This window comes from Aspergillus fischeri, genomic scaffold (assembly GCF_000149645.3).
Source record: "Aspergillus fischeri NRRL 181 1099437636265 genomic scaffold, whole genome shotgun sequence".
Taxonomy (NCBI): domain Eukaryota; kingdom Fungi; phylum Ascomycota; class Eurotiomycetes; order Eurotiales; family Aspergillaceae; genus Aspergillus; species Aspergillus fischeri.
In genome coordinates, this window is record NW_001509761.1 from 1,543,480 (window position 1) to 1,569,002 (window position 25,523).

The window sequence follows — 25,523 nt, forward strand, 5'->3', positions numbered from 1 at the left end:
GGCATCAATGTCCCGGACGCAATTAACTTAAATTAGCTGAAGCTTTATTAAGAAGATCGAGCATATTTCGTATTCTCGCCAATGACCGCTGAACAATTGTACGATGACTCACCGTCGGATAATCTGCAGTAGCCCCGCACATTAGTCTTGTTTCCTCGTTAATTGCCGAAGAAGATTGAATTCCTGAACATAATGGCCTTCCTAGGGTAGTTCATGGCAAATTTGCTACGACGACACTCTGTACTTCCATACCACGAGGTCATCGCATTCTTCCAGGGTCAGAAGAAACATGGCGAAATGATCAGCTATACAGAGCTGCTTCGGGTCTTATGCCATGGTCCGACTTCGGCTTCGACTCATCGTCCGTTCCAAGCGGATGTGCGCGTCTTCCTGTTCCGCCTGGATGAGGTGCTCCACGGGCAACAGGATAGCCTTGTCGATCGTGACAGGCAATCCACGGAGCCGGCCACGCAGCATCACCACGCAGAGAACAAGCTTACTCAGGGTATGCCAGCCCATCGGCATGTGGCCGAGCAGCCAGACTCGCTCGCCGGCGGTCTCCGCAGCATCGAGCTCATTGACGAGCCAGGCAAGCTGCCCGCTTGGATCGGTCTCCATGCTCTTTTCGTACAGCCAGAAGTTCTCCTTGTAGTACAGGTTTGTGTGGAAGGAGATTATGCGCAGATTTCCGTCCGGGTACTTCACGGAATACGCCCCGTAGTCTTGGACTGTGGTGGCAGCGGTCGACCCTATCCATTGCGTCCAGTCAGACGCAAGAGTATCGTACGCCCATTGGCTTGAAATGGTTGTGTTGATGTCAGCTGGAGGAAAGCAATTGACAGGCGCCGTGTCATGGTTACCAATTACTCCGTAAACGAGATTGAGCTATGATGGTATCCGGGTGTTGTAGACATCGTTAAGGTCGTTGGTGACTTCAGTCTCGTTGACCAGCCACACGGCACCTTCCACAACGTCGCCTGTGAAGATGGTGAATGCCGCGTTGGGGACCAGCTCCTGTATAGCCGCATACATGCTCTCCTCCAGACTAAGCGGAGTGTCGCAGCTGTGATCGCCAAATTCGCCTGCAGGATAGCTGGTATTGCCGGGTGCATCTGACAATGTGTATGGCTGGCAGCAGATGTTTCTCGTGCAGTTATAACTAGTAATATGAGAAATTGACGTATCTTGCTGGGGACAGGAGGGTTACCTAGTGCTGGTTTCATAAGATAGGTCAACATGGATATCACTAATGTCTACGACCTGAATAGGTGTTCCTCCACTGGGCGAGGGGCGAGATGCATTCATCGGTTTGGCTGAAGGAAAGTCAACCGCATACTCTGAAACAGCCGGATAATCACAGAGGCCGAAGATTGTCGTGCAAAAGAGGGCGGTAGCAGTTGAGGGTATATCCATATTGCGAAGGTCATGCGCCAATATAGGGCCTTCCTGAGCGATGGCACCCTCACAAATGTCTGAGTCTTCTACCTGCTCGAGATGAGTATTGGCTTAATTGTCTAAAAAAAGATTGCTTACCCCAGCTTGAATACAGACTTTGGTTATACATCCACAAAGTCATCATTGCCTAGATGGGCCAAAATCTGTAGGACAACCAACAGCGACTGTACGGTCAGCGATGGGTAGATAAGCTTTTGTTGTCGCACTCACCTCACAAGCAGCGCAGGTTACAGTGTTCTTGATACCGGCTAATATCTCGCTCACAGTGCTTCTTTTCACTACTCCATGGGTTTTGCCAGTTGCAATAGAGGCGCCGAGAAGACTCAGCCAGAGGAATCCAGCGATTTTCATTTTGACTTTGGATTTGGTGCTCTGGATATTTGAAGGGACTGTACTTAATAGGGTTTATATATGGCAACTGTACCATACATCACTCTTGAGCAGCTGCTATATGAACTGATTATTCTTAGTTTTACGCAACATGGCGCCTAAAAGGCACGTTCTACCGCACTTCGCAATGATTGACCGGTTTGAAGATGGCCGCCGGGATCGCAATAGAAACAAGCATCGACTGGCTGAGCATGCTCATATTTTAGATGTGATTCAACCAAAGAGAGTCTGCAGAGCGCCCAGTTTATAGTAAATCAAAATAAGCCTTACCGCATCGACAGTGGTGATGACCTTAGTCGAGTGCTAAGGAGGAGATATTCCACCCATAGATTGATAAGCGAAGGGGAGCTGACGGATATTTCTCTATCTTAGGCTAGGTCGAGGCGAATAACGCGTCATATTGCAGAAGTCAACGAATTGGTATCCGAGCCTGATTAAGATGTGTCTATCACTGCTGTGCAGGACAAACAAAGTGTTCTTGCAGCCCATCGCAAATTAGACGCTTTTCATCAGCGTCTTGATAACAGTTGCAATGCGTACTAACACCGCGCCTTGAGCATTCCATGCACAAACAATGAACAAAGCATGGTCGGGACACAGTTTATCGAAGCTACCATGCTGTTTGTTTGGCTCGATGATTTAACACAACAGAAGCTCAGCCGTGCTCATGATGTTCATCCTCTTCAGACAGAGCCGAAGTGGTCCGAGATGATATACTGTGCATACCACAATGAACAACGCCAAATCCAGCCCAGACGCAGTCGCAGAAAATTGTTCTATCACATCTCAATGTGTGGATTGGAGCAAAAGCGCAGGAGAGAAAAAGGACATTGGGCTCACTGCGGCTCGAATCAGTGCCCATTCCCTGGAGGTTAGATGTCACGTGATGATATATCAAAGGATCCAATCACAAGCTTTGATGGCTCTTCTTTTTCCTCTCGTCGCTACCTTATTCGGTGCTGACTCCTGGCCTACTATTGTGACCTTTTCCATACGACCGAAGATGAGTGAATCAGTGATGGCTTTTTTGATATGAGAGGATACTCGGATTTTACCGATTGAATCTCGATGGCCTCGGTCCTGTCTCGCTTTGAAACAGCCCAGGTGTGGGTACTGCAGTCCCAAACACACAACGGTGACCAACCATGACACAGAAAATCGATTACAGACTTGAGACAATGAGGGATCGATAGTGGAACTTAGATGGCTAGGCTTCTATTCTTTTATTTCGAACACTTCCTGAGACATTCTTGGATAACGGCGTGCTTACTCCACAGAATGCTTCTGAAGGTCCAAAAACGTGGGCTAAAAGCATTGAGAGGACGGAAACATCGAACATCTTAGCTGAGGCCTGCATTTCCTTCAAATTCGTACGGTCTGGGCTCTCAGGCGTCATCCTTGTCTGCCTATGATTACCTACCTGGTCGCGTACACTCTGACAGGTTTGGTAACACAAAGGTCACCGTGCGTTTCCCCCCTTGCATGCGTGAGGTACAATTAAGACAAATCTAGACGCTATCTCGAACAGCTCTTGTTACTTTGGCGTTCCATGCCATTGGCCTCGGGCTTAGATTTCCTACGCACTACAGATTATCCACAGCAGCAGCAAAACATCACCGACGAGCCCTCGAGATTTGTTCGGCCGAGATTAGTCGTAGTCCGAAGTAATACGGGCGGCAGCGTTGTGGCCCGCCAACTGGCGCAGCCCTCTTTCAAGATCGTCTGGTTGAGGCACGCGGGACATACGAGCCGGAATCAGTCGCTTCCATTCCTGCAGCAGACGCCCTGTTGTCGGATCCGATTCGACACGTCCTCCGCAATCGAACGAAGCTTTGTAGCATAAAATCAGCCAACGGTCAATGGACAATATATTCAATATGCCAGGGTAAATGACTTGGGGCTCTAAGTCAGCCGGGCACTTGGCTAGTGGTGACGGAACTGACGGAGCATATCTGCAGGTTGGCGCTGAATTTTATGATCCATCAACGGTGTTTGCCCGTTTAATGGCTTGAACAGTCACACAACTAGCTGATGTGCAAACCAATGCGCGAGTCCACGAATAATGGGCAACTGCCGTCAATAGTACTAATTACCATTACGCATTCGAGGAAGTACTTCTATACCACAAGCAAAGCACAATCCATACCGATATTGAACCACGAGCCGCTGAGCGTCAGCCGCCTACGACCCTGCTACGTACGACTCAGCAGGCGGGCAACTGCCGGTATTCTACGCCAACGTTGCATGCCATTCTCTCGTGGATGCAGCAAGAAATGGAAGCGATATGGACCAACGGACCATGGACTTCGATCTTGGGTCGTTGCCAGCATAACGTTACGACTTTGGTGCATGCCGCTTGCACGTGTAAGATGGACACTGCGGAGGATGAGATGGTTACCGTCGATTCGCAGGCGCGTGTATATGGAGTGTCTGGACTATGTAGTGGGTGCCAGTGCGTTTCCGTTTCTGGCGCCTGGTCTTCAGCGGTCTACCTTACAGTGTACAAGTTGCGGGTACCTCCAACCAAACAGGCCCACCTCTGACATGCTTACCTATGCTTGCGGAAAACATCGCGGCGCGAACATCAACAGTTCGGAGTCCCAGTAGTGGCGATTCTGCGTACCGTACACAATGCTTCCAATATTTTAGTCCATATGTTTGTAAACAGTATACGCAGCCCGGCTTAGTCCTTACAAGTGCCGTCCTCATCTGTGATAGCAATATACCAATGCTTCATTATCTATGTTCGATCGGATTCCCTCAAAACTCCCAAAAGCTAATGAACAAAAAAAATATATATATATACCTCATTCTCTCATCGCATATCTACCGAGAATTTGGGTGCCCAAAATGTGACATTCGTACTTGATGAGAAGGCCTCGGTACCGAACTGGAAGATACCCATGTAGTCGGATTTTGACGGGTAAGCGTCCCCAGTCATGGAGTATAGATCGGTGATCAGAGGTAAGAGATCACCGGTGAACGTTTCCGTAGTTTTCCCCTTCGCCTGAGGATCGTTCGGAGAGTCGCTCGTAAGCCACGTCAGAACCCGCTGGTTCTTGCCGTTCGTGCCTGAATATAGGTTGCTGCAAACAAAGTGGTCAGAGAGAAGGGGCCCAGCGGTCATCGGATAGTTTACTCACAAAATAGTTCCATTCAGCTCTTTGGTCGCAACTACGCCAGCATCTTGTCCAATGACGTACGCGGCGGGCCCGAACTTCCCAAACCAAACCATCACTTCGTGTGTATAACTGGAACTATCCTTTACCTTCTCTTCGTTACTCATGAACATATCGATAGCGACGTTCGTATTGACAGATGCGGCAGTCAGTTCCGCCTCGTTGGTCGCCTCAGCGGGTGTGTTGCCTACTCCGTACGTCCAGTGGAAATCGACATTCATATGCTGAATCTTCTCCAGAGAGATGGGCAACCCCTCGTCAACCATCACGTTCGAGAAGGCGTGGACCGGTTGGGTCGACGGACCGGGGTCGAATTGCCATGTAACGGAGAACTCGGGTGCTGTGTTCTTGGTCGCGTATGTTCCGTTCTCGAAGGTTGTGACCTTTTCAATCCTTGTTAACAAAGCTACATAGCTCGGAAATTCTCGAGTCTCAACACTTACGTTCATGCATAATGCTCCGACTGTATCAGTGCTCACACCCCATGGATTGGGATTTACTGCGGTAATGGTCAGTCATTCGAAGCCCGATAGGAACGCTCAGCGACGTACATGTGAAGCTTTGTCCTTTTGTGGAAGGTGTGATTCCGTATGGTTCCTTGGGGCAGTACATTGTGTTGCTCACTCCATTATGAGTAGTGCTACCACTGCCACCAGGAGGAGCAGAGCCCGAGCCCGAGCCCGAGCCTGACCCTGAACCGCCGCCGCCGCTGAAAAGAGGCGCTTGTCCTGTCGCATGTCGGTGCGCATCGATTCCCATCAGAGCACCTACAGTGCCTCCGATGGGGATGGCCAAAAGGCCGGCATTAACAACCCATCGAAGCACCATGATAGGTTTGATGTAAAGTACTCCGTAAATTCAGAGAGGTAGAAGGGGGAAGGTCATGGAAGGTGAGATGATCTGTATTGGAAGCGGATATGGTCAGTGGCTCATTTGGATGGCTTTGGTCCAGTGGGGAGAGCGCGGTTATCAGCAAACATTTACCTTGAGTATCCGTAGATGTAAGGAAGGTGTAACTTACAAGGGAAAAGAATCGAATTGTTTTCATTGTTTGATTTTTGAGTGGGAAATCAGGGACTAAAACAGACTAATCATATGCTCAACGGATGGTCCCTTGTAAAGAGTGGAGCTGATTGGTTGTGAAACTGGTTTAGTGGCTGTAATGAGATAGAAGATCCTGAAATTTAAGATATTAGGTAAGAGGGCAGTGCAACCAAGGAACCTTCAAGAATACTGCAAATGTATTGGACTGCGTGTACCTGCAAAGCATTTCCAGCAAGGTTTGGCAGGGGAAATTTCCTCTTTAGTGATCTTCTAGATGATACCTTCTTGGTACTGTTGAGGGAGTCGACCATGGAAAAGTGTCGAATGATGTGTCTTACCTGTATTGAATCTGTAACTGGCAGTACAACCAGGATGACGCAAGCGGAAAACCCTTCTCAGTGGGATACTATTTATATGGGCTTATCAGAGGCTAGTGCGCAAACGGTGTGGCCCCACCCGTACTCTTATCGCTGCATCCAGATCACACTAGTTTCAGGGCCTCAGCCATTCATAATAGGTAATTAAAGTAAGCCAAGGCAACTGGTAAATGAGCACTAAATTACTGAGGGGAGATCTTTGCGGTAGGTCGCATGCTCTAGTTACCTTGGCCTTTGTTGGTATTGGACTAGGACTACTGGTAAATAATAATAAAAAAAAATTCACAACACAAGGCAGAGGTACTCCGGCGTAGTTCTGACATAGTGACAAGAAATAAGTACCTGCGGAAGACGCCGGACAAGGAACAGGCACCTCTCGCCCTCGCCCATCTTCCTGCCTCAGTCTCTCGTTGAATCTGTCCATCCACCTCTAGTTCTACTTCCCTTGTATTCCAAAGCTCTTTGAGCTTATCACACTCGTTTTAAATTAATCGGGAGTAGTTCTTTAAATTTCCAATCAGAATATCTTCGTCTTTCTCCTTCATACTTCGAAGACTTCGACACATTCCGATCGGCTTGCTAAGTATTGACTGTCACATATTTTGCCGCACTCAAGGCCAAAATGAACGGGCACTATGGCCAGGAGGACCAGGAGGAAAAGGTCGGACTTTCAGTCCATCGTCGAGGCCACAACAATCACAGCAGTTTCGACTCGCTAGATCAGCTTCCACCGGGAGCTCAAACGCCTATTCGGGCCGGTGAGATTCCTCTGGAGGACTATGCGTCTCACGGATATCATTTCGCGACCGCTCGTTCGTCTCTCTGTCCAGAATCGTTTGACTCTCGTTCAGCATCACCATCTCCGGTAATTACAGTCCCACTAATTCCTTCATGGTGCACACATAACTAACAAATATCTTGGTCACCAGTATCAACACAACCAGCTGCTTCAAAGTCACCAGAGTCTTGCTCCCCTCGTTAATGCCTCCCCGTCACCGTTGTTTGCCAAAGATTGGGTCCAGTCCGGATCGATTGCTCGCCTTCACAAGCGTGATGATGCCGATATCTGGAGAGGATGGAAGCGCTGGGTCTTCAGCCTTGTTCCCTTCCTTACGCTGGCCAACACCGGTCTCTACCTCTTCTACCTCGGACTTCGGATCGCCTGTATTATTCTAGCCCAAAACGCAGCTGGATACACTTACGCCGGAGCTTGGGTTTTCGTAGCTATCGAGATCGCTGTTGCGATCCCCTCGTTGATGCACAACTGCTGGACCATGATGGCACTAAAGAAAAGAGGCCGACCCAAGCTGCGACTGACCGGGAATGATGTTCCTACCGTCGATGTTTTCGTCACCTGCTGCGGAGAAGATGACGAGGTTGTGCTGGATACTGTACGTGGAGCGTGCGATCAGGACTACCCCCGCGACAGGTTCAGGGTCATTGTGCTCGATGACGGCAAGTCGGCTACCCTGGAGGCTTCCGTCCGCCAGCTCGCCATTACTCACCCCAATCTCATCTACATGGCGCGAGAGAAGATTCCGGGCAAACCACACCACTTCAAAGCGGGTAACCTCAATTATGGCCTTGAGCAGGTGCACTATTTGCCTGGAGGCGCCGGCCAATTCATGGCGGCGCTGGATGCTGATATGGTAGTTTCCACTCGCGTTTCATCTTGACTCAAGCCGTCTCCTAACTAGTTTTCGCAGATTCCCGAGCAAGACTGGCTGCGTGCCGTCCTTCCTCATCTCCTTGTCGATCCCAAGATGGCCCTTGCATGCCCGCCGCAGCTGTTCTACAACACCCCTCCGTCGGACCCTCTCGCACAGAGTCTGGATTTCTTCGTGCATGTGATTGAGCCAATCAAGGATGCGATGGGTGTCGCTTGGTGCACTGGGTCCGGTTATGTCGTTCGACGCGAGGCCCTGGACGAGATCGGCAACTTCCCTCTTGGTTCGTTGGCCGAAGACGTCGCAACCTCCACAATGATGCTTGGGAAGGGATGGAAGACCGCGTACATCCATGAACCTCTCCAGTTTGGCACTGTGCCGGAAGACTTTGGCGGACATCTTAAGCAGCGTACCCGATGGGCAATCGGAACCGTCGACACTGCTGTGAAGCTCAAATTCTGTCTGTGGGGTGACGCCGTTCGACAGATGACTGCGGCTCAGCGCTTTTCGGGATTCCTCTACGCAACACTCAGCTTGTACACCCTCCTTCTCACTGCCTCGATATTCGCCATCCCCGTTATTCTTCTGTGGGGCAAGCAGCTTGTTGCCTATGCGACTCAGGAGCAACTTCGTTGGCTTATCTGGGCCTGCTTCGCTTCGACCATTTCCAACCGAATCTGCGAGTTTGCCCTCTTCATCCCCGCCGGCTACCACACCGGACAGAGAGGCTCGCGCTACCAGCTGTGGATGTCACCCTACATTGCCCTTTGTATTGTCCGCTCATTTATCCTCCCCAAATGGCTTGGTGGCCAGGCTCAGGCCTTCAAGCCGACCGGCTCACTCAGCTCCGCACTCGAAGAGCGTGATCCGAAACGGAGGAAGAACATGTTCGTCCGTCTGCGCGTGATCTTACTCAACTACATGGCCTTCTTCCACCTTGCATTTGTGTATGTCACGCTCGTTGCGGTCGTCATCTCGTCGTATCGCTGCTTCGCGCAGGAGAAGACCTTCCGAGATGTCATTCTCTGCTTGATCACACACGCCTTCTGGCCCCCGCTGACATTCCTTTTCATCTGCACTTCGCTCTGGACTCCTGTCGCTTACGCCGTCGATCCTCCTGCCATGCCCGACCGTGAGGATCTGTTGGTCCGAGACCCCAAGACGGGAGTTGCGCATCCGACCGCCCGGAGCAAGAAGATTGCGTTCGGTGGTCAGGCGGCCTGGTTCGAGCTGGAGTATACAGTGGCAACGGCTGCTACAATTTTGATCTTCGTGTATTCGTTCTTTTTCTGAAATGATGTAAATGTATCGAGGTCTGTGATGCATTTGATGGCTGGATTGGCGTTGGGCTTCGCATTGTTCTAGACATTGCTCTACTTCAAAACCCCAGCATTTACCCACATAATGAATTCCAAATACGATGTTTATAATTCTATAAATGGGAATATGTGAATTGATGAATCAGACAGTATTTATTAATTAATGACACATACTCCTCGAACGCGTAGGATTCTACCTACCGAGGCTACCTACCTTATACAACGTGCAAACCTTACGGAGTATGGTACAGCCTGTGCCTTACATCCAGCTAGGGCGCAGGAATCAACAATGCCACCAAGCAAGGGACAAGACAGGATAATTATAAATATTATTTGTCTAATGAGGTGATTTGACATATGCAATCCATTTGAGTTATTTAAAGTTGAGTTTCGCAGATCGCCAATAGTGGCGGTGATGATCGTAAGCACTTAATATACGAGCCACCCATGTTTTATTTGCTTGGCCGCCTTCCCGGATGAGGAGATGCCCCTGAGATGTTTCAGCCTTTCAGACTGTGATGTGGGTAAACCCTCACGCAGTGGATGATGATAATGAGGATACTTCGTTGCACGGCGATCTAGGGCTTGGTTAACCGATGAGATCTGAAATTAAATTCGAGTGGAGAGTGCCTTCTTTCGTATATATCACGTGACTATAACAGCCCTTTCTGGGCGGTAGGTGTATGGGACGACTTGAGGACATGGTATATAGGTTGCCGGTGTTGGAAATGAATTAAGCAAAAAGTGACTTTTGAGAGTAAATAGAGCCGACTTTTAGCTGATCTCGTAATGTTTGTGTATAACCAGGATACAGGCACTTTAGTTCATCATGATGAGTAGATATATATACAGGTATCACGCTCAACGTGGACAAGGGAGGATACGGGAATATAGGTCACTTAGCCCTCTTCAAGGGATGCGCCTCGGTGTTGAATACATATTCGTCAAGACTGATCAGGTCGGGGCTGCTGAAGAGAAGAAAGAAGTACTTGAGCGTCTCGCCCATCCAGAAGCTCTCCATCGAATCGCTCTGAGGGGGCTGGGGAACGGTGATGTCTGATAAAGCTGCGTTGGCAAAGTCTGTCTCCGTAGCTTTCTGAATCGCCTCGAACATCGTCCAGCCAGCATCAAGCAGGTCTTCTCGCCCGGTGATCCTGTACAATATAAACACTGACTCGATAGCCTCCGGTCGCAGGAGATACCGCCGGTCGGGGATTGCAGTAAACCCCTTTGGAAGGCGCTGTTCCTGGATGACGTCGGCGGCAGTTTGGGTTTGTTGCTCCTTCACCCTACTCATTACCTCCCTCTGCCATTGCGCTTCATCCCAAGAACATGAAGCTTGAGATGCGCAAGGCGACATATGAAAAACCTCTGGCATGATCCCTGATGGCAACGCTTTGTACGTCCAGATGCAGCCATCGGTCAGCCTCCGGCCCATATCAACATGAGTGCCATTCTGTATCAACCGTCCCCCCAATGCCATCATCCCACCAGCAAAACAGATCAAATGCTCGCCCTTGGGCTCCAGAGTGACACGGCTGGGCTGACCAGCTTCGCTCACAATACGCGCAGCGCCGGCAACCAGGATATCTGCCTCGTCAGGGGTCATCGGGCGGAAGAGGTTGTGTCGAATGGCAGTATCCATCGCGTTGCGATACATGCTTTCATACATCGGGAGGACACCGCCGACGAGCGCATGCATTTTCGGCAGGTACTCGTAGACTGAATCTGCCATAGCGCCCAGCGTATAGGTCGTATCCTGGGTGAAATCTTCTTCGCGCGCGTTAACGACCACAGGCCACATTCCTGGCAGTTTCGTCAGGTCCTGCTGGCGGTAGAAAATTCCCATCACGCGGTGGATCGCATCGAACCATTTCGGGTTGCCGGTGATTTGAGAGAGCCGGGTAAATTCCAGCGTGAAAGATCCGATCTCTGCTACCAGCACGCCCTCGGCCGCCACCTGTTCCTCCCCGCGAGCGGCGCTTTGAAAGCCCCACCGTGTAATGGGCATGCGATTAGGGGTGTCGAACGCGGCGTACAGTATTTCGCCGACCTCGACGGTTTTGCTTAGCAGGCGTTTGTCATGACTCAAGTCGTAGGCGGCCAACAGACCGCCCAGGTATCGGATATTGGTCTCAAAGGTATTAATCTGGCTGAGAGAGGTTGTCTCGAAGTTGATCTGAACGACTGCCGACACGGCTTCCTCGAATTCCTCGCGGAGTCCCATGATCCATAGGGTATCAAGGCTGTCGACAAGGGTGGCTCCCCATCCACCAAACCAGTTACGCGTTGTCCCAGAAAGCGGCGTAACCTCATCAGCCATCCAGGCGCGAGACTTGTAGGCAGACCAGCATCGGCCAAAAGCGTCTTTAACTGCCTTTTGCCTTTGCTGACGAACTTGCGCCTTTTGAGGATCTGTCTCTGCGGGAAAGTCCGCCTGCACTTTTGGCAATTTCCGTGGCCTTTCTGTGGGTAGCGGTGTCATTGACAGGACCGGATATCGAGTCGGACGACGCGTCCACAAAATAGTAGGCTCTACGACAGGTGCATTTGGTCTGCTTTCTTCGGAGACATTATTGTCGTCTGGAGATGGAGCAAGGTCATTATGAGAAGTCGCTTGGCCTTTGACTTCTGTCGAAACCGGCCAAGAAACCCTTGACAAGTAAAAGTACAGACAGATGAGGCTGAGAGCAGTGACTGATACCATGAAAGAGTGGCGTCGCTTGATGTTCATGTTCAAAGAATGACTGACTCCGATGAGACCAAGCAGAAGGAATAGAACCCGAAGCGGTACGTAAATGAACCTTGTTGCGTAGATGAATCACATTCGGGACATAGATTAATCGAATCGTTGTAGTCTATATTGCCAAAGACTTGGAATGGAAACGAAGAGTTGAGGTGGGACTTTTTGACTGTCGAAGTGCTGTTGCTGTTGCTGTCGCCGGTGGGCGGTTAAAGAGCGCAGGCGCACAAGCATACTAAGGGTCTTGGAACTCGCCAGCCCAGTGAATAAAAGCCGTACAACACAACGCTCCAGCAAGTCCAACTATAAGAGCCCTGTATCTTAACAGCCTCATTACTGAATTATATAACCGCTTGCCCGATTTGGAAGGTATATAATTTCACTTAGCACCGGCATTCTTGGCGAATCTTCAGCAGTATTTAATCATTCGATAAGCCAAAATCCGGCCCCCAAAGGCATGAATAGGAGCTAGATACTTACTCAGTTAGAAGAATTGGACCTCTGTAGATCAGGGGTCGGAGTAGGCTCTCTCCTATGATCAGAATTATTCATTTCACGCCTTTGCATAATTGATGTCTCTTCAATAGAACTGATGATGTGTTAATGGATGATATACCAAACGCCTCATGGAGTCCTTCCGGCTTAACATCGCCCTCTTCCTAGCCGTTTTATGGCTTCTTTTCCCGAATCCCTCTCTCGCAGCTTGCTACTATCCAGACGGCAGTGTCGCACCACAGGACACACCATGCCAAGACTCCACAAAGCAAGCGACCTGTTGCGGTCAGGGCTACGCGTGTCTTTCAAATTCGATCTGCATGGCAACCGGTGACGAGATCAAGAACCCAGACGCCTCTCTGTACGTTCGAGGATCCTGCACGGATCAGACATGGCGCAGCTCTGCCTGTCCATTGTTCTGCATCAACCCGGACCCTCCGAACCGCAACAATCTTGCTGGTGGACAAGGGATTGAAAAGTGTCCAAACACGGATTTGGATATGTACTACTGCATCGACTACAATATGGGGAATGTCAACTGCAGTGCTCAACAACAGGTGTTGATTTTCAAAGGTATGTCGCACCCATATGTTCGAATTCTCGCAGGGGACCCCGATTGCTGACCTTGTTGTTCGTTTGCAGGTACACCTACCGCTCTGACTACGATCGGTGTGACAGCGACGACGGAGATGACATCCTCTGCTTCAATAATATCCTCGACAACGACGGGGGGTCCATCACCAGCGGCAACTAAAGTAGCGGCTGAAACGACCACCTCTACTGCAGCCGAGCCGAAACCAGCTCAGAATCAGACCGGAGTCATCGCAGGCGCTGCAGTTGGCGGTTTCCTCGGTTTGGCAGCCATCGCAGGACTCGTATACTTCTTCCATCGTCGCGGGAAGAGACTGAGAGGCGAGCGCCTTGGACTAGCGCCCTCGTCTCAGTTGAGCTCAGGGGATGATTACATGACTGGTATGTCGGTCATGCATCAATCTATCCCGTCCCAGCAGGGCGCGACCGCGTTGTACGAGGCTCCTGCAACTGAGTACCGAAGATATGAGCTTTCTGGGTGACATGATAGCTTCAATCAGGGTGGCGGACGAATAGGGCTGATGGTAGTAGGTGACCTAACGAGGGAAAATAGATGGAATCGAAAACATTCAAGGTTGGGATATTCAGATCATCACTGGAACTTAATAGTCGGAGGCAGGATCACATATGCCTTCTGAATAGCTAGAGAAAGCATTATTCTATAGATAGGATGACCAATTTTCATGCCTGAAGATGGCTTGAACCCACTCAGTCGCCTTGAACCGACGCCATCAACTCTGTTTCAAAAGTTTCATTCTTGAAATAAACATGACTATGAAGTCTCACAAGCACAACATCCGTATCGGCTGGGTCCACGTAATCTCATTCTCGGTCCATTCTCATATCCAAGGGTGAACCCGACCTGTTAATGTCTGCGTGGGCAGACAGGATAGCCTATGTATGACAATAGCAAATCAAAATCGGTTCGGAATCGGCTCTCACAGTTGGGCAAGATTCTCTTCAGAACTTACTGGCTGGTGAATGAGAAGAGGCGGTGGGATGCTTCTTTTTTATTCTACCAGTTCGCAGCCTTCTTGCGCATGATCGCCGGCGTCCTCTAGTGTCGCATCCTTCTCTTAACCTCGACCATAGCAAGCGTGGCCAGCGTCTCACTGGGCCCCAAAACCTATCAGTCACGATGTTGTTCCCCCTTCCCTCTGTCTCGACGTTGTGTCTGACCGAGAACGCAGCCGTTTGGAGGATTAGGGAACCAATTTCTGCCTGATCCCTATCATGACTCCCTCCTAGGGCCATCGTCTATTCCTGTAGCCGCCTGGCTGCGACGAAGAAACCAGGCCAGATTTGGTCGTCCTTCTCCCTGATACTGTTAAACGGCATGTCTGTTTCGACGACTTCAAGAAGATCTCCCCATTCTGGGGATTTCCGAAGGGTATTTCTCGCTTTATCAAAAGCCCGTCTGGGGAGCACAAAATCTTCCCGAGCCTCCCGGAACCTTTCAATACTCTTGAGCTTGGGGGAGTAAATGCGCAGCATCGTGAACTGCTTTGGGCCACTTGAGAGGCCGACTTGAACATCACCTCTAGCAAAGTGTTTAAAGCCGTCTTATCGAGCTTTGCTCAAGCAACCAAGCCTTCCCGCATCCTGAATGGTCTCTGGAATATCCCAGGGCCGTGTCCTGGACCTAAACTTGGAAGACATGACTTCGACATTCTGGCAAGATTATCCTGATTCAAATGAAGAATGATTCAAAACGAGAAAAAGTATCAGGGAGAAGACCTTGAAGGGACCTGCAAATATTCTTTAATGAAAATCCGAAACCGAACGGTCAAGAGTGATGTCTAGATAAGTGACAGTCTTCAGGAGTGAATATGGTAATATACAAGGAGTGACTTAGAATATCCATCTCCATAGACTATGCGTACTGGACATAAGGTATTCACTAGCCTTGTATAATCTCGCCAGGCGGGCCCAGAAAGAGAAACCATGCTACCAGTATGACTAAAAGAGTAACTGCAATGTGGCGATTCCATATCGCTTAGGCAACTGACAACCACTCGCACTTGTCTCTACACTAAACCCTGTCTATCTACCAGCCACGACCCTTGTCACTAGAGATGTCTCTTCGCATTTCTCTCTTTCTATCGAAGAGGTAATGCAGAGAGAAGGCAGCCCATGCAAAGGCTGTCGAAGTATTGGACGAAGTCTACGATCTCATCGAGGAGCACTGCAGCAGTAGCACTCACGTCGACACTGAGTTTTCAGAGACATTGAAGATAGACTGAAAAGATCTGGATCTGACTAACCACGATGCCTATCGAGACTCATTTCTTCCTGCCTTCTTCGAGCCACTGCCTCTCGAGAGCCTCCCTCCCTGGACCTCCGCAATCCCCAGACTAGGGAGAAATACGAATTACGAAAGAAGATATTGTCAGGGCCCCCACTCTATGAGAGAACCCCTCTAGGTAGTGCACAATCACTATGCTCAAAGATCATGTGGTGGTTTCGACTTTTCCACGTCAAGCCCGGGAGACCGGTCCCTTAGTTTGAAGCGATTGAGTGGCTGGCTGTCGACGTAAGTGGTGAAAGACCTAAGCTATCATACCATTGGCATGCTGTTACGCGGTGTGTAAACCCGATAGCAATTTACCTCCTTCCATTATCGATGACGAATTTGATGGCCTTGTCTTTGAAATACGGGAATGGTATCCTGCGACGCATTTACGACTCGCACGGGCTGCTCTACTCACATCACGTTTACTCTGATTTTGGGATACGAACCTGATGAGAGACTTCGGAGAGCGGAGCTTATATCGATCTTAGTAGTGATGATCACACGGCTCGGAGACCCTGAGTATGAGGACCACAGCGTTGTCCCTGTAAGTTGTTGCCCAACGATTCCGTCCACTCGAAGGTCTTATCTTTTCTGTTTCCCGCGTTGGAGCTAACAATAATTTCTTCCAAAGATAATGGTCATTTCGTTGCTTGGAAGAAGGGAGGTGCGCATCCTACAACAATCAGGGAGACAAAAGAGTGGCTTCATTAGATTCAGCTCGCCTGAAGAAGCGATGGAGAATATGGATCTTCTTATGCGAGTCATGGTGAGCAATAGAGTTGGAGTTACTGCTGAACCAGATAATTTCTTCGGCGTGAGTCAATATATCCCTAGCGACTATCATATTAATAGCCGTGAAGGGGATGTTGAGAGAGAAACAGCCCGAAACCTCAGCTTCGAAGCAGCAAAGGGGTCACTCTGTCATTAGATTAGAGGAACATGAGTTACGCAAAGGACCTGTTTCGAGGGGTCTACGCCTACAGACACCAGAGAGCCAAGTCTTGTCAGGCTCCCATGATGCTAACGCGAGCTGAAGAATTTGTCATGCTCGCCAGTCGCATCAACGTATTCTAGAGTTCAGGTACACAGAGAAATGGCCTCGAGGGTAGAGATATTGTCGTTACCTTTTCATTGGTCTGCAGGAGACGAATGCTATGTCGCATGGATTGCTGCTCAGCATGCGTGCGTCGAGTGGATTCGTGCTGCGTCTGTCTCCTGCTACAAAAACGAATCGGCTATGGAAAGCTCCCGATCTCCTAAGATCGCCATTGATCATCCCTCACAATCGTGCCTAGGCTCAAGCTATGGAATATCTTGCCAGCTCTGAAGAGTCTCCCAATGCAGACTTATTCTTTGCGTATCTAGGTGCACCACCAATACGCTTGTTATAGTCGGTCCGAATCACCGATCCGGGTGTCATGGCATTGATGGTCAAAGATGTCATTCAGACTTGTCGGAAGCAGATAATCAAGCAGACGCAGAAAATTGACGACGCCACCCACCTAGAGAAGTGCATATTGTTGCTGAACCGGCTGTCAGGAGAGGATAAAAGGAGAAGGGATAGCTTTCCAGTCCATTGGAGACCTAGAATACGAGAAATGACATCATTTGTCAATCCATCATGCTGGAAGACTTTGATGACGTTGGGCAGCTGGACTCTGGTGTAAAAGCCCAAAGGAGAGCCTAGCAATGGCAGGATGCGAGTCAAGACTCAGAAATAGATTCATGGCTAATGACCGGGACGACGGAATGACCATCACTCGATAATAGCCCAAGACACGGTCATGTGCAATTCGTGTTCTAATTGGTGTAGGAGACACTTCGAGACTCCATCCAGACCGTTGTTATTGGTTTCATTTGTTGAAACTGGCGGGCTAATTGCCTGGTGCAAATTGGCAGCTCCACAGTCCGACACTGCCCCTGTTGATCCAGAGTTCCAGACATCACACGATGATTTCATTGCGCACTGTTATCTATCCATCATATAATCATGCAATATTAAGGTATCTATCCTTGTTATCTGGATAGGTGCCTAATCCTCGCCAAATAAGACAGTTCCAGCCATGTTACTCGAATAGTCGCCGGTTGCGCCCTTCATTTATTGTGTGAAACGTCCCCGTGCTCTCCGTTTCCAAAGCAATCCACATTCAATAATCGCATCAGACCACCTGTTCCTCCGCCTCCAGCTCCACCATGACCTTTCAATTCTTCCAGCGCTTTCGCAATAAGGATAAGGAGAGAGAGAAAGCGAAGGGCAAAGATCGACGGAAAGACCAGCCGGAAGAGGACCCTTCACAATCAGACCCGCGAACGGTCCTAGCTCAAGTAGGGATCTATCATGAAACCTGCAAGCAAAATGGCAATTGTCGCGATTTCAGGTCAATGCCTCTTCCTCCGCCTCGAAGACCATTGACTCCTCCCGACCAAGAGCTCGCGACCATCCGGAGCAGGAGCAACACCCTCACAGACATCAATACGTCGACTACCAATTTTCTGGACTTGAACGAGAACAACACGCTTCCCCAGGACCAGAGTCTATTCTTCTCGCGCCTACCCAAAGAAATTCGCCAACGAATATACATTGAGCTGTTTGGTAACCGGTCGGTCCACCTCGAATACGATTTTGGCTATGCGCCGGGCTACCGTCAAAGAGATAAGCGACCGCCAGACCAATGGCGCTGGTGGCATCGGGTTTGCGATGAAGAGGAGCATCCAAACCCGGGTGACATGTGCCGGATGAACGATCTCGAGGATCCGAAGCGTATTGGACGACGACAGCTATCGCGGCACAAGCTGAAAGGCGTGGCGTGGCTGCGAGTGTGCCGAAGAGCGTGAGCGCTGCAATGTTCTACGATCGGGTGAGAACCGTGAGATCGAGCTGACTGTGGCCCAGATACCTAGAAGCACTTCCACTTCTCTACAGCACAAATACATTCCTCATCTCCTCGTCAGTCAAGTTATGTCGATTGCCGAAAATGATTGCGCCATCACATTTATCGCGCATCGCTTCTCTGGATATCCTGCACGTCGCAAAGACGACAACACCGTCAACAATGGCCGACAACGAGTGGGAAACATATCAAACACTCTTCCGGACATTACGATTAGCGTACGTTGGCGTCAGGCGCTTGCGCTTGGTTATCCACATCTTGAACAAAAGCTGCACTCCGCGAGCTGGAACCGTTCCGGAAGAGCTGGATGAAGCCTGGATTCGTCCCTGGTCGGAGCTGGCGTCTTCCCGACAGTGGGAGAAACTCGAGATTGGGCTGCAGGATAGCTGGTTTGACGACTTTTCCGCTGCTGGGAGGCGATGGGGGGCCAGGAATGGGCGTCAGCTGGAGGATTCAGGGTATTCGCTGGTCCGAGTAGACGATTTCACAACATGGGATGGAAGGTTGTCGGAGATCTGGAATGCGGTTTATCTGTGAATTTATATAGCGGAGGAAGCGAGATATATCCTTACACGGTGCCTTTTTCTTGCAGTTACCTTATTGGAAGCGCAAACTAAAGTTAACTGGAATCAAAACATAGAAATGACGCTTCAAAAGAAAAACAAAAAGAGGATGGAGCAAAATTCAATGTTGAAAGGAAAAAGAAATCTCCCCGACAGGGAGTCGAACCCTGGTCTCCCGCGCTTGTTCTCATTGGAGAGTGACAAGCGGAAATCATGACCGTTAGACCATCGAGGATTTGTTGGTGAATTTGACCTTATTTAGTTAGATAAGTTAGATAAGCTAAAGCACTTTGTAGACAGGTCTCCGACATTCGTACCATGTTCTCCACTTCCCGCGCTGTACCAAAACACCAATCACTGACAAACAATCGGAAGGTGTTAGCCAATCCGAGATAATAACGTTTGTATGGTGAACGCATATACACGGAATATCAAGGGAAGAAGGTCTGATTCTTCTAATCTACGATCTAATACTAGAATTTATAGACAGGAAAGATAGATTCCAGCGAATTGAAATTGAATGGGCGAGTTGAATCGCAATATGATCTATTTCTCGTGATCTGATTGGTCGAATCAGAATTCCAGAGAGTTCCGTAAATCCTTTACTAGATTCGGCAGCCAAGCTGGCTGACAGAAGGTTCTATCCCTTTACCTGTTTCTCCCAAAGCCATGAGCACTCGGAAAATAGTGCCCGACAAACCATGTCTGGTGATGAGGTTAAATGTGTCGTGGATACTGATGACGAGAATGCTTCCTATGTGGCTAAAGTGTCTATCACGTCGTTGTCCTATACTAACTGAATGGATCTGTGCTGGCTGTGTCTGAACGAACACTGATAGTAAACAGGATGACCGAACTGGGCAACTCCTTCTTCTTTTCCCTAACTTTCAGTTTTTTGTTGCTCATTTGCATCAGTCTCCTAATTCAAGCAGGTGTTCTCTCTCCCAGATTATTGCTATCTGCTGGACCGCCAAATACCAGGAATACAAACACGGAATACAACACATTTGGCCATTCTTCAGTATGTATCAACTTCATGCTTCCTTCGGCCCGTTGATGTGTTGTGTGCATGTATTTGAACTAAGGCTGATCGTCCTCAACCAGCCTTTTTAAGAGTGTGTGAAAAAGCTGGAGTACTCCCGCCTGCTATCAATATTCTCATGGGCTGAGGAATACTTCTTAGCAGTTAAGAAGGGAGCTTCTGCAGTATGATGTTCATTGTTCTCTCGATTTTCTCTGTCCTCCGCACGTCGTCTTTGTGCTCAGTCATGAGTTCCGGACATCCTCTAGAGCTCTAGGCAGCGGTGCTGACGCATTGAGGGCATCAATTCTGGATTGAAGAGATTTGATGTCCTCACGAATACTTCGAATCCGCGCCTGATGTTCCCTGTTCGCAGACGCTGCCTGGCGGATCATCGTGGAAGCCATTGCCCCATAATTCAGTCTTGCTGCTTTGGGTCGAGGCGCTTGACCTGGCTCTGCTACGTTTGATGTGACCGGTGACAATGTGGGAGTCTGGTTCCCTTTTAAGTCTACGGGGGGCCCTGCTGTGTGCTGTAGATTGTCGCTGAGGGGTGGTGATAGGTGGGTTGGCAGCATGTCCACTCTTAGGTCAAGTTCGGAGGTTGCATTTACCGCTTCTGATTTGATCGGAATGTCCTCCTTTTCAAGGCATTCGACGGGGGTCTGCCACGTTTACTGCGACTGTTGACCCGGGATGTGAGGGTGGATCAACCGTAATCCACAAGGTTTGGATCAGATATAGCGCGAATCAACCCAAGCCCAACCCACGACCACCTCCAAACTCTAGTTCTTTTTAAGCCTTACTCCGACCCCTAGCTATTACTAGAGTACAGTTATTATCGAGATATTTACAGGTTTCTGTTTGTACTACCCTTAATCATATCAGGTTTCCTGTGTATAAATATGAGGTTACACAGGTAGATCAAGAAAAATCAGACTTCATCCATGTCCATTCCATGTCTAGCATGTACCATATAATTACAAGTAGCACTGAGTTGCTAACAAATTCATATTCATTGCTCCATAGGACAAGTTTGATGGTAACGATGAACAGAACGCGGTTGAAGTATACGGCGACTTGATCATAATGACAGGCGAGTGAGGCGATTGAACCAGCGATTTTCTGAGGCGCAGAATCCAAACAGTCTTACCTACAGAACATTACCCTTGGTCTGAGTCATATCTTTCACGTTCAGGTTTCTCATCATGCCAACCCAAATGAAGCCCAGAACCATGAATGCAGTACCGGCAATGAGCATCCTTGCTTGAGCATAACCGTAAGCCTCCACAATGGCGGTCCGGGTTGCACTTCCGACGGGGTAGCTGAGCTGGGTGGGGAGTGATGAATAGATCATGCTCAAGTCAGGCACGGCGGATGCGGGCAAGTTTCTCTCAAGTCTCGACAGAAAAGTACTGGTCCAGATAGCTCCACAGATTGCGCTGCCAATAGAGCCACCAATGCTGCCCATGACGAACAGCAAAGCGAGCACGGCGGCAACGTGTTGGTGATCGACGGAAGCAAGAACCGCCAGTTGCACGCAGAGAATGAAGACACTTCCGGAGACCGAGAAGAAAACCTCGCACATAACAATGTACCCAATATATCCGCCCGGTTGACGGAAGTGAATCATCAGACCAAGGCCGAGGATATAGAGCGGAACGCAGAACCAAAGGATCCACTTGAAACGACCGGTCCAGCGGATCAGCCACCCAGCGAGGAACAAGAAGACAAAGGAGACCACACTGAAAGTGTTGGTCACGTATCCAGCCGTGGCGACATCCAACTCGTACACAACTTGCAAGAAAGACGGGAGATAGCTGGCATAGCAGTAGTAGGAAACCTGGTATGTCATATCCAGCAGACATGCACCCAGCACGGTCCGGTCAATGAGGAATTTATAGTTCAGGAATGGCACGGGCGCCAGAAAGATTTCGTATAATCCGAAAGCGATGATTAGGACCAGGCCGAGAGTAATCATCGCAATGATATAGCCGGTCTGATACCCATGGGGCGCCGTAGCCGCCAAAGTAAAGGGGAGAAGGAATATGACAAACCCGCCAGCGAACAGAAGAACTCCGGGCACTAGGTGAGTCGTAAGATCATTATTAGCCTTCTGTAGGGAACCTTTCGAGGCGACCGCCCTTGTTGTTACTTACGATCAAATTCCATAATGGCCCACCAAATCGTCTTCGGGTTGATACTCCAATCTCTCGTCTCCTTGACAAGAACACCCTTTTTCTCGGCCTGGCGTAGGTGGTAAGCCAAAATGGCATAGATTGGCAGAGCAACAGCCGGCAAGATAATGGCCCACATGCCAAAGCCCCATCGCCAGGTCGAGTGGGCAAGGAGATCCGACGCCGCCTTGGAACCAGCGAACGCGGAGATCAGAGCAGGGGACGAGGTGAAAGCAAACGCTAGCCCTCGGTTTCGTAGATTCGTCACATCGGCTGCAAGGACATTCCAGGTGTACGAAAGCCCGCCAAACCCGACCTTGTAGAATACCTAAAGCCAGTCTAGCGGTTAGGCAGTTCTAATGACGAGATCAGTGGTTGTCATATCTTACCTGTCCGGCACAATAGGTGGGGAGATTCTGGGATGAAGCCAGAAGAATCAAACCCAGAATACAGAAGAAAGTCATCAGAAGGAAACCTTCTGCACGGCCCCAAAGATCTAGCGCCTTGGCCATCGGTATGTACACTGATCCTCCCATAACATATGACACAATGTTGATGACGGTCAACAGCGAGTGGCCTTGGAAAGAACTCGTGGCATAAGCACTCAAGCTTGTAGCGATGGAGAGTCGGAAATCGTTGACCAGCGTGAGGAACCAAATGCTATCAGATGAAAGCCAGGTTAGCAGTTTGATCTTTTGGGACTGTTGGTACATGCAGCAATGGTAGTGAAGCATACAGCACTAAAACTGCAAACGCCGCACCCCTTGTCCAACTCAGGGTCACAGCCTCTATCTTCTTGACACCAGACTGGGCTTCTTCACTCGGCTTGGCCTCCTCACTATTGGTCACTGCATTGACGGGCGCATGAGCGGCCTCCTTGTCGTCGGCTCTGATCTGCAGAACATTTGGGTCATCGATTGAGGTGCCCTCAGCCTTGTGGGCAGGCTTTTCACCGACGATCGAGTGGAATTTCTTCATGGTTGCCATTGTTGCTTAGACAGTAAACTCCGCATGGGACGGAAAGATTGATAAGAAGTGAAGCATGAATGTTAAATACCGGCTTCCGGCACAGGTTATCTACATTGTTTACGTAAAGTCCCAGCGCCTGCACTGTGCGGCAGAGATATGCCTTGTGTTTTCTTTAGAGAATGTCGGGCCCTTACGCAACCGATGCTACAGACAAAGAGTTTTTCCACACCCAGTGTTACCGCGCGATACCAGTGCCCATACGCCTAGCCGTCCCACGCTTGTACGGGCCTAACAAGGATAGACTGACCGGGGGGGTTATGGCCTCGTTTTCTCGCCAATAGCACATGGAAAACAAGCGTGCCAAGCAGTTCGGAGCAAATACAGTCAATTACAGACACATCACTTGCTAACGAGGTCGCTATGGTCCGATCCGTGCCCAATCTACTGTTAGTTGGCGCCACCGTGAAGCGGAAATATTCCACGGCTGAAGATTGATAAGATCAAACCATCGAGCCTTACGCCCAACGAGAGATTATGCATGGCGCGCATGGCGCAAATGGCGCCACAGAGGATGTTGGGTGATGCCAGGTAAGAGTCCCGAAATACGTCCCAACATATCTAACTCCAAACACTTTAATTCATGACTTCCAAGAAACGGAGAAACAATTTTCATATTTTCTAAAAGAAATGAAGGTATCTTCATTGTGTTCAGGGGTTGGCCGCCCCAGCTACGAGCGTAGGCCGTTGGAAAAATATGACCAGAGCCTGGACAGGAGCATTCGTGGCGGCCAGCTGGCGAAAGCCGGAAACCAGCGACTTTGGGTCATGCTGGATTTTTCCATACGCAACCATTCCTCCCTGGTGATCGAATACCGCACCTCCCCTTCCTCAATCCCTGGCGGCGGAGTATCGTACTTGTTGAAAAAGGTCTCAACGTGCGTCAACCCGCACCCGGCCATAACCGCCCGAGAAGCCATGTTGATAGTCATCGTCTCGCCAATCACCTCCGCCAGACCAAGTTCCTCGAAGGCATAGCGAACCATCTCCCGACCCCCCTCCTTCGCGTACCCTTGGCCCCAAAACTTCGGCGATACTCGGAAGCCATACTCCGTTCGATCGGTCATGAACCTCTCGGGGTTTTCCTTCGTGGGAACGGGAGCCAGTATCCACCAACCCACGAACTCGCCTTGGGCAAAGCCGGCCCAGGTTCCAAAACCAGGCACAGACGTTGCGCAGTTCATCAGCCAGGTATGAACCTGGATCGCTTCGTCTTCGGTAAATGGCCGGCCGAAGGCGACCATCTTCATGACCTCTGGGTCCATGTCCAACTTCATCGTGAACTCGCGATGCTCGTGGCCCAGGGGGACTAGTTCCAGGCGTGAAGTGTGCAGAGTGGGCTGAACGTTGATTGTCATGTTGTAAAGAGGGTGGTTGGGGCACGATGAGTAAAAGAGAGTTGATGAGTCTTGCTTCTGTTGGTTTGTAGGACCTTTTTTTCTTTTTTTTGTTTTCTCCTCCAGAGTGATTCTACGGCGTCTCTCCATGTGTACCTCTTGCTTCCCTATATACCCTGCAGGTTGGTTTTAGGGGAACATTTTAATGGGCATGTCCGACGCAGCATTGATAAAGCCGCAATTTCGATGAATGGTAAGAAAGATGCAGTACAGCTCCTAGTGTCAACTAATTTCCATCTAGTTGATCTTTTCTTCTGTAGGAAATAGCAGCGGGTGAGCATTCGTGAGTAGCAATGTCGATATGCCCAGTCCGTCGCTCATTGGCCTTTGGGAGTGACAATTATACATTGATTCTTCATTCATGAAGATGGTACCACCTGCAGGTGGATTGCATTCCAGTTCCTGTTTAATGCAGTAATACTACAAGTCTAAAAAAGGTGTTCAGGACAACTATCTCTAGCTAGTAGAAATGATATTGCAGCAGACGGTCAATAGCCCCCATGGACTGGAAAGAGAAGCCTGAAAAGCCTCAAGATCTGGAACACTGCTGAGAATATGTCCAGAATAAAACGCAGCTACATGCTCAGGGTCAAGTATGTATCTACAGTAATTATCAACATGGTCGTAAAGTCCGTACTCCGTATACTGCTGTCTAGATTGGCGCCATGTGATACAGTTCTTTAGCTTCCCCGGTGGGGAAGCATGGGGGCTCCAAGAGTACCTACTACCTAAACCCGAAACAGGCAGCCTTGGCAAGACAGTGCGCAGGGTCTTGATTCGTCAATGTCACACCACAATCTCAATCAGATAAGATAACTCATTTGCCAAGAACCTTCGAGTCATGGCATTCCTACCACCGGCTAGAGCTAGACAATTCCTTAGGACAATACGCGTG

The 25,523-nt window shown here is 49.5% G+C and overlaps 9 protein-coding genes and 1 non-coding gene across 10 annotated transcripts; 3 read left to right on the top strand and 7 right to left on the bottom strand.

Annotated features, from left to right (window-relative positions):
- Positions 1-327: 327 nt before the first annotated feature.
- On the bottom strand, positions 328-1,806 carry NFIA_005800 (uncharacterized protein; the record flags this gene model as incomplete). The annotated part of the gene is made up of 5 exons (XM_001259113.1): positions 328-885; positions 958-1,159; positions 1,208-1,485; positions 1,563-1,598; positions 1,666-1,806. The coding sequence occupies 5 exons, from the start codon at positions 1,804-1,806 to the stop codon at positions 328-330; spliced, it is 1,215 nt and encodes a 404-aa protein (XP_001259114.1).
- A 2,854-nt stretch (positions 1,807-4,660) lies between these two features.
- NFIA_005810 (glycoside hydrolase family 12 protein) lies at positions 4,661-5,852 on the bottom strand (the record flags this gene model as incomplete). Its single annotated transcript, XM_001259114.1, has 4 exons — positions 4,661-4,931; positions 4,989-5,407; positions 5,468-5,523; positions 5,576-5,852. The coding sequence occupies 4 exons, from the start codon at positions 5,850-5,852 to the stop codon at positions 4,661-4,663; spliced, it is 1,023 nt and encodes a 340-aa protein (XP_001259115.1).
- A 1,215-nt stretch (positions 5,853-7,067) lies between these two features.
- Positions 7,068-9,405, top strand: NFIA_005820 (glycosyltransferase family 2 protein; the record flags this gene model as incomplete). Its single annotated transcript, XM_001259115.1, has 3 exons — positions 7,068-7,310; positions 7,375-8,094; positions 8,152-9,405. The coding sequence occupies 3 exons, from the start codon at positions 7,068-7,070 to the stop codon at positions 9,403-9,405; spliced, it is 2,217 nt and encodes a 738-aa protein (XP_001259116.1).
- A 921-nt stretch (positions 9,406-10,326) lies between these two features.
- Positions 10,327-12,165, bottom strand: NFIA_005830 (glycoside hydrolase family 47 protein; the record flags this gene model as incomplete). The annotated part of the gene is made up of 1 exon (XM_001259116.1): positions 10,327-12,165. One exon carries the CDS (start codon positions 12,163-12,165, stop codon positions 10,327-10,329), a length of 1,839 nt encoding a protein of 612 aa, XP_001259117.1.
- Positions 12,166-12,989: 824 nt separating this feature from the next.
- Positions 12,990-13,742, top strand: NFIA_005840 (uncharacterized protein; the record flags this gene model as incomplete). The annotated part of the gene is made up of 2 exons (XM_001259117.1): positions 12,990-13,242; positions 13,312-13,742. 2 exons carry the CDS (start codon positions 12,990-12,992, stop codon positions 13,740-13,742), a joined length of 684 nt encoding a protein of 227 aa, XP_001259118.1.
- A 775-nt stretch (positions 13,743-14,517) lies between these two features.
- On the bottom strand, positions 14,518-15,130 carry NFIA_005850 (uncharacterized protein; the record flags this gene model as incomplete). The annotated part of the gene is made up of 2 exons (XM_001259118.1): positions 14,518-14,800; positions 15,102-15,130. 2 exons carry the CDS (start codon positions 15,128-15,130, stop codon positions 14,518-14,520), a joined length of 312 nt encoding a protein of 103 aa, XP_001259119.1.
- A 2,616-nt stretch (positions 15,131-17,746) lies between these two features.
- On the top strand, positions 17,747-18,981 carry NFIA_005860 (uncharacterized protein; the record flags this gene model as incomplete). The annotated part of the gene is made up of 2 exons (XM_001259119.1): positions 17,747-18,384; positions 18,477-18,981. 2 exons carry the CDS (start codon positions 17,747-17,749, stop codon positions 18,979-18,981), a joined length of 1,143 nt encoding a protein of 380 aa, XP_001259120.1.
- A 171-nt stretch (positions 18,982-19,152) lies between these two features.
- NFIA_005870 lies at positions 19,153-19,242 on the bottom strand. The gene has a single exon. It is a non-coding gene; the product is annotated as a tRNA-Asp (tRNA).
- Positions 19,243-21,181: 1,939 nt separating this feature from the next.
- On the bottom strand, positions 21,182-23,192 carry mirB (MFS siderochrome iron transporter MirB; the record flags this gene model as incomplete). The annotated part of the gene is made up of 4 exons (XM_001259120.1): positions 21,182-22,113; positions 22,188-22,533; positions 22,595-22,865; positions 22,942-23,192. 4 exons carry the CDS (start codon positions 23,190-23,192, stop codon positions 21,182-21,184), a joined length of 1,800 nt encoding a protein of 599 aa, XP_001259121.1.
- Positions 23,193-23,902: 710 nt separating this feature from the next.
- Positions 23,903-24,589, bottom strand: NFIA_005890 (GNAT family N-acetyltransferase; the record flags this gene model as incomplete). Its single annotated transcript, XM_001259121.1, has 1 exon — positions 23,903-24,589. One exon carries the CDS (start codon positions 24,587-24,589, stop codon positions 23,903-23,905), a length of 687 nt encoding a protein of 228 aa, XP_001259122.1.
- Between the last annotated feature and the right edge of the window lie 934 nt (positions 24,590-25,523).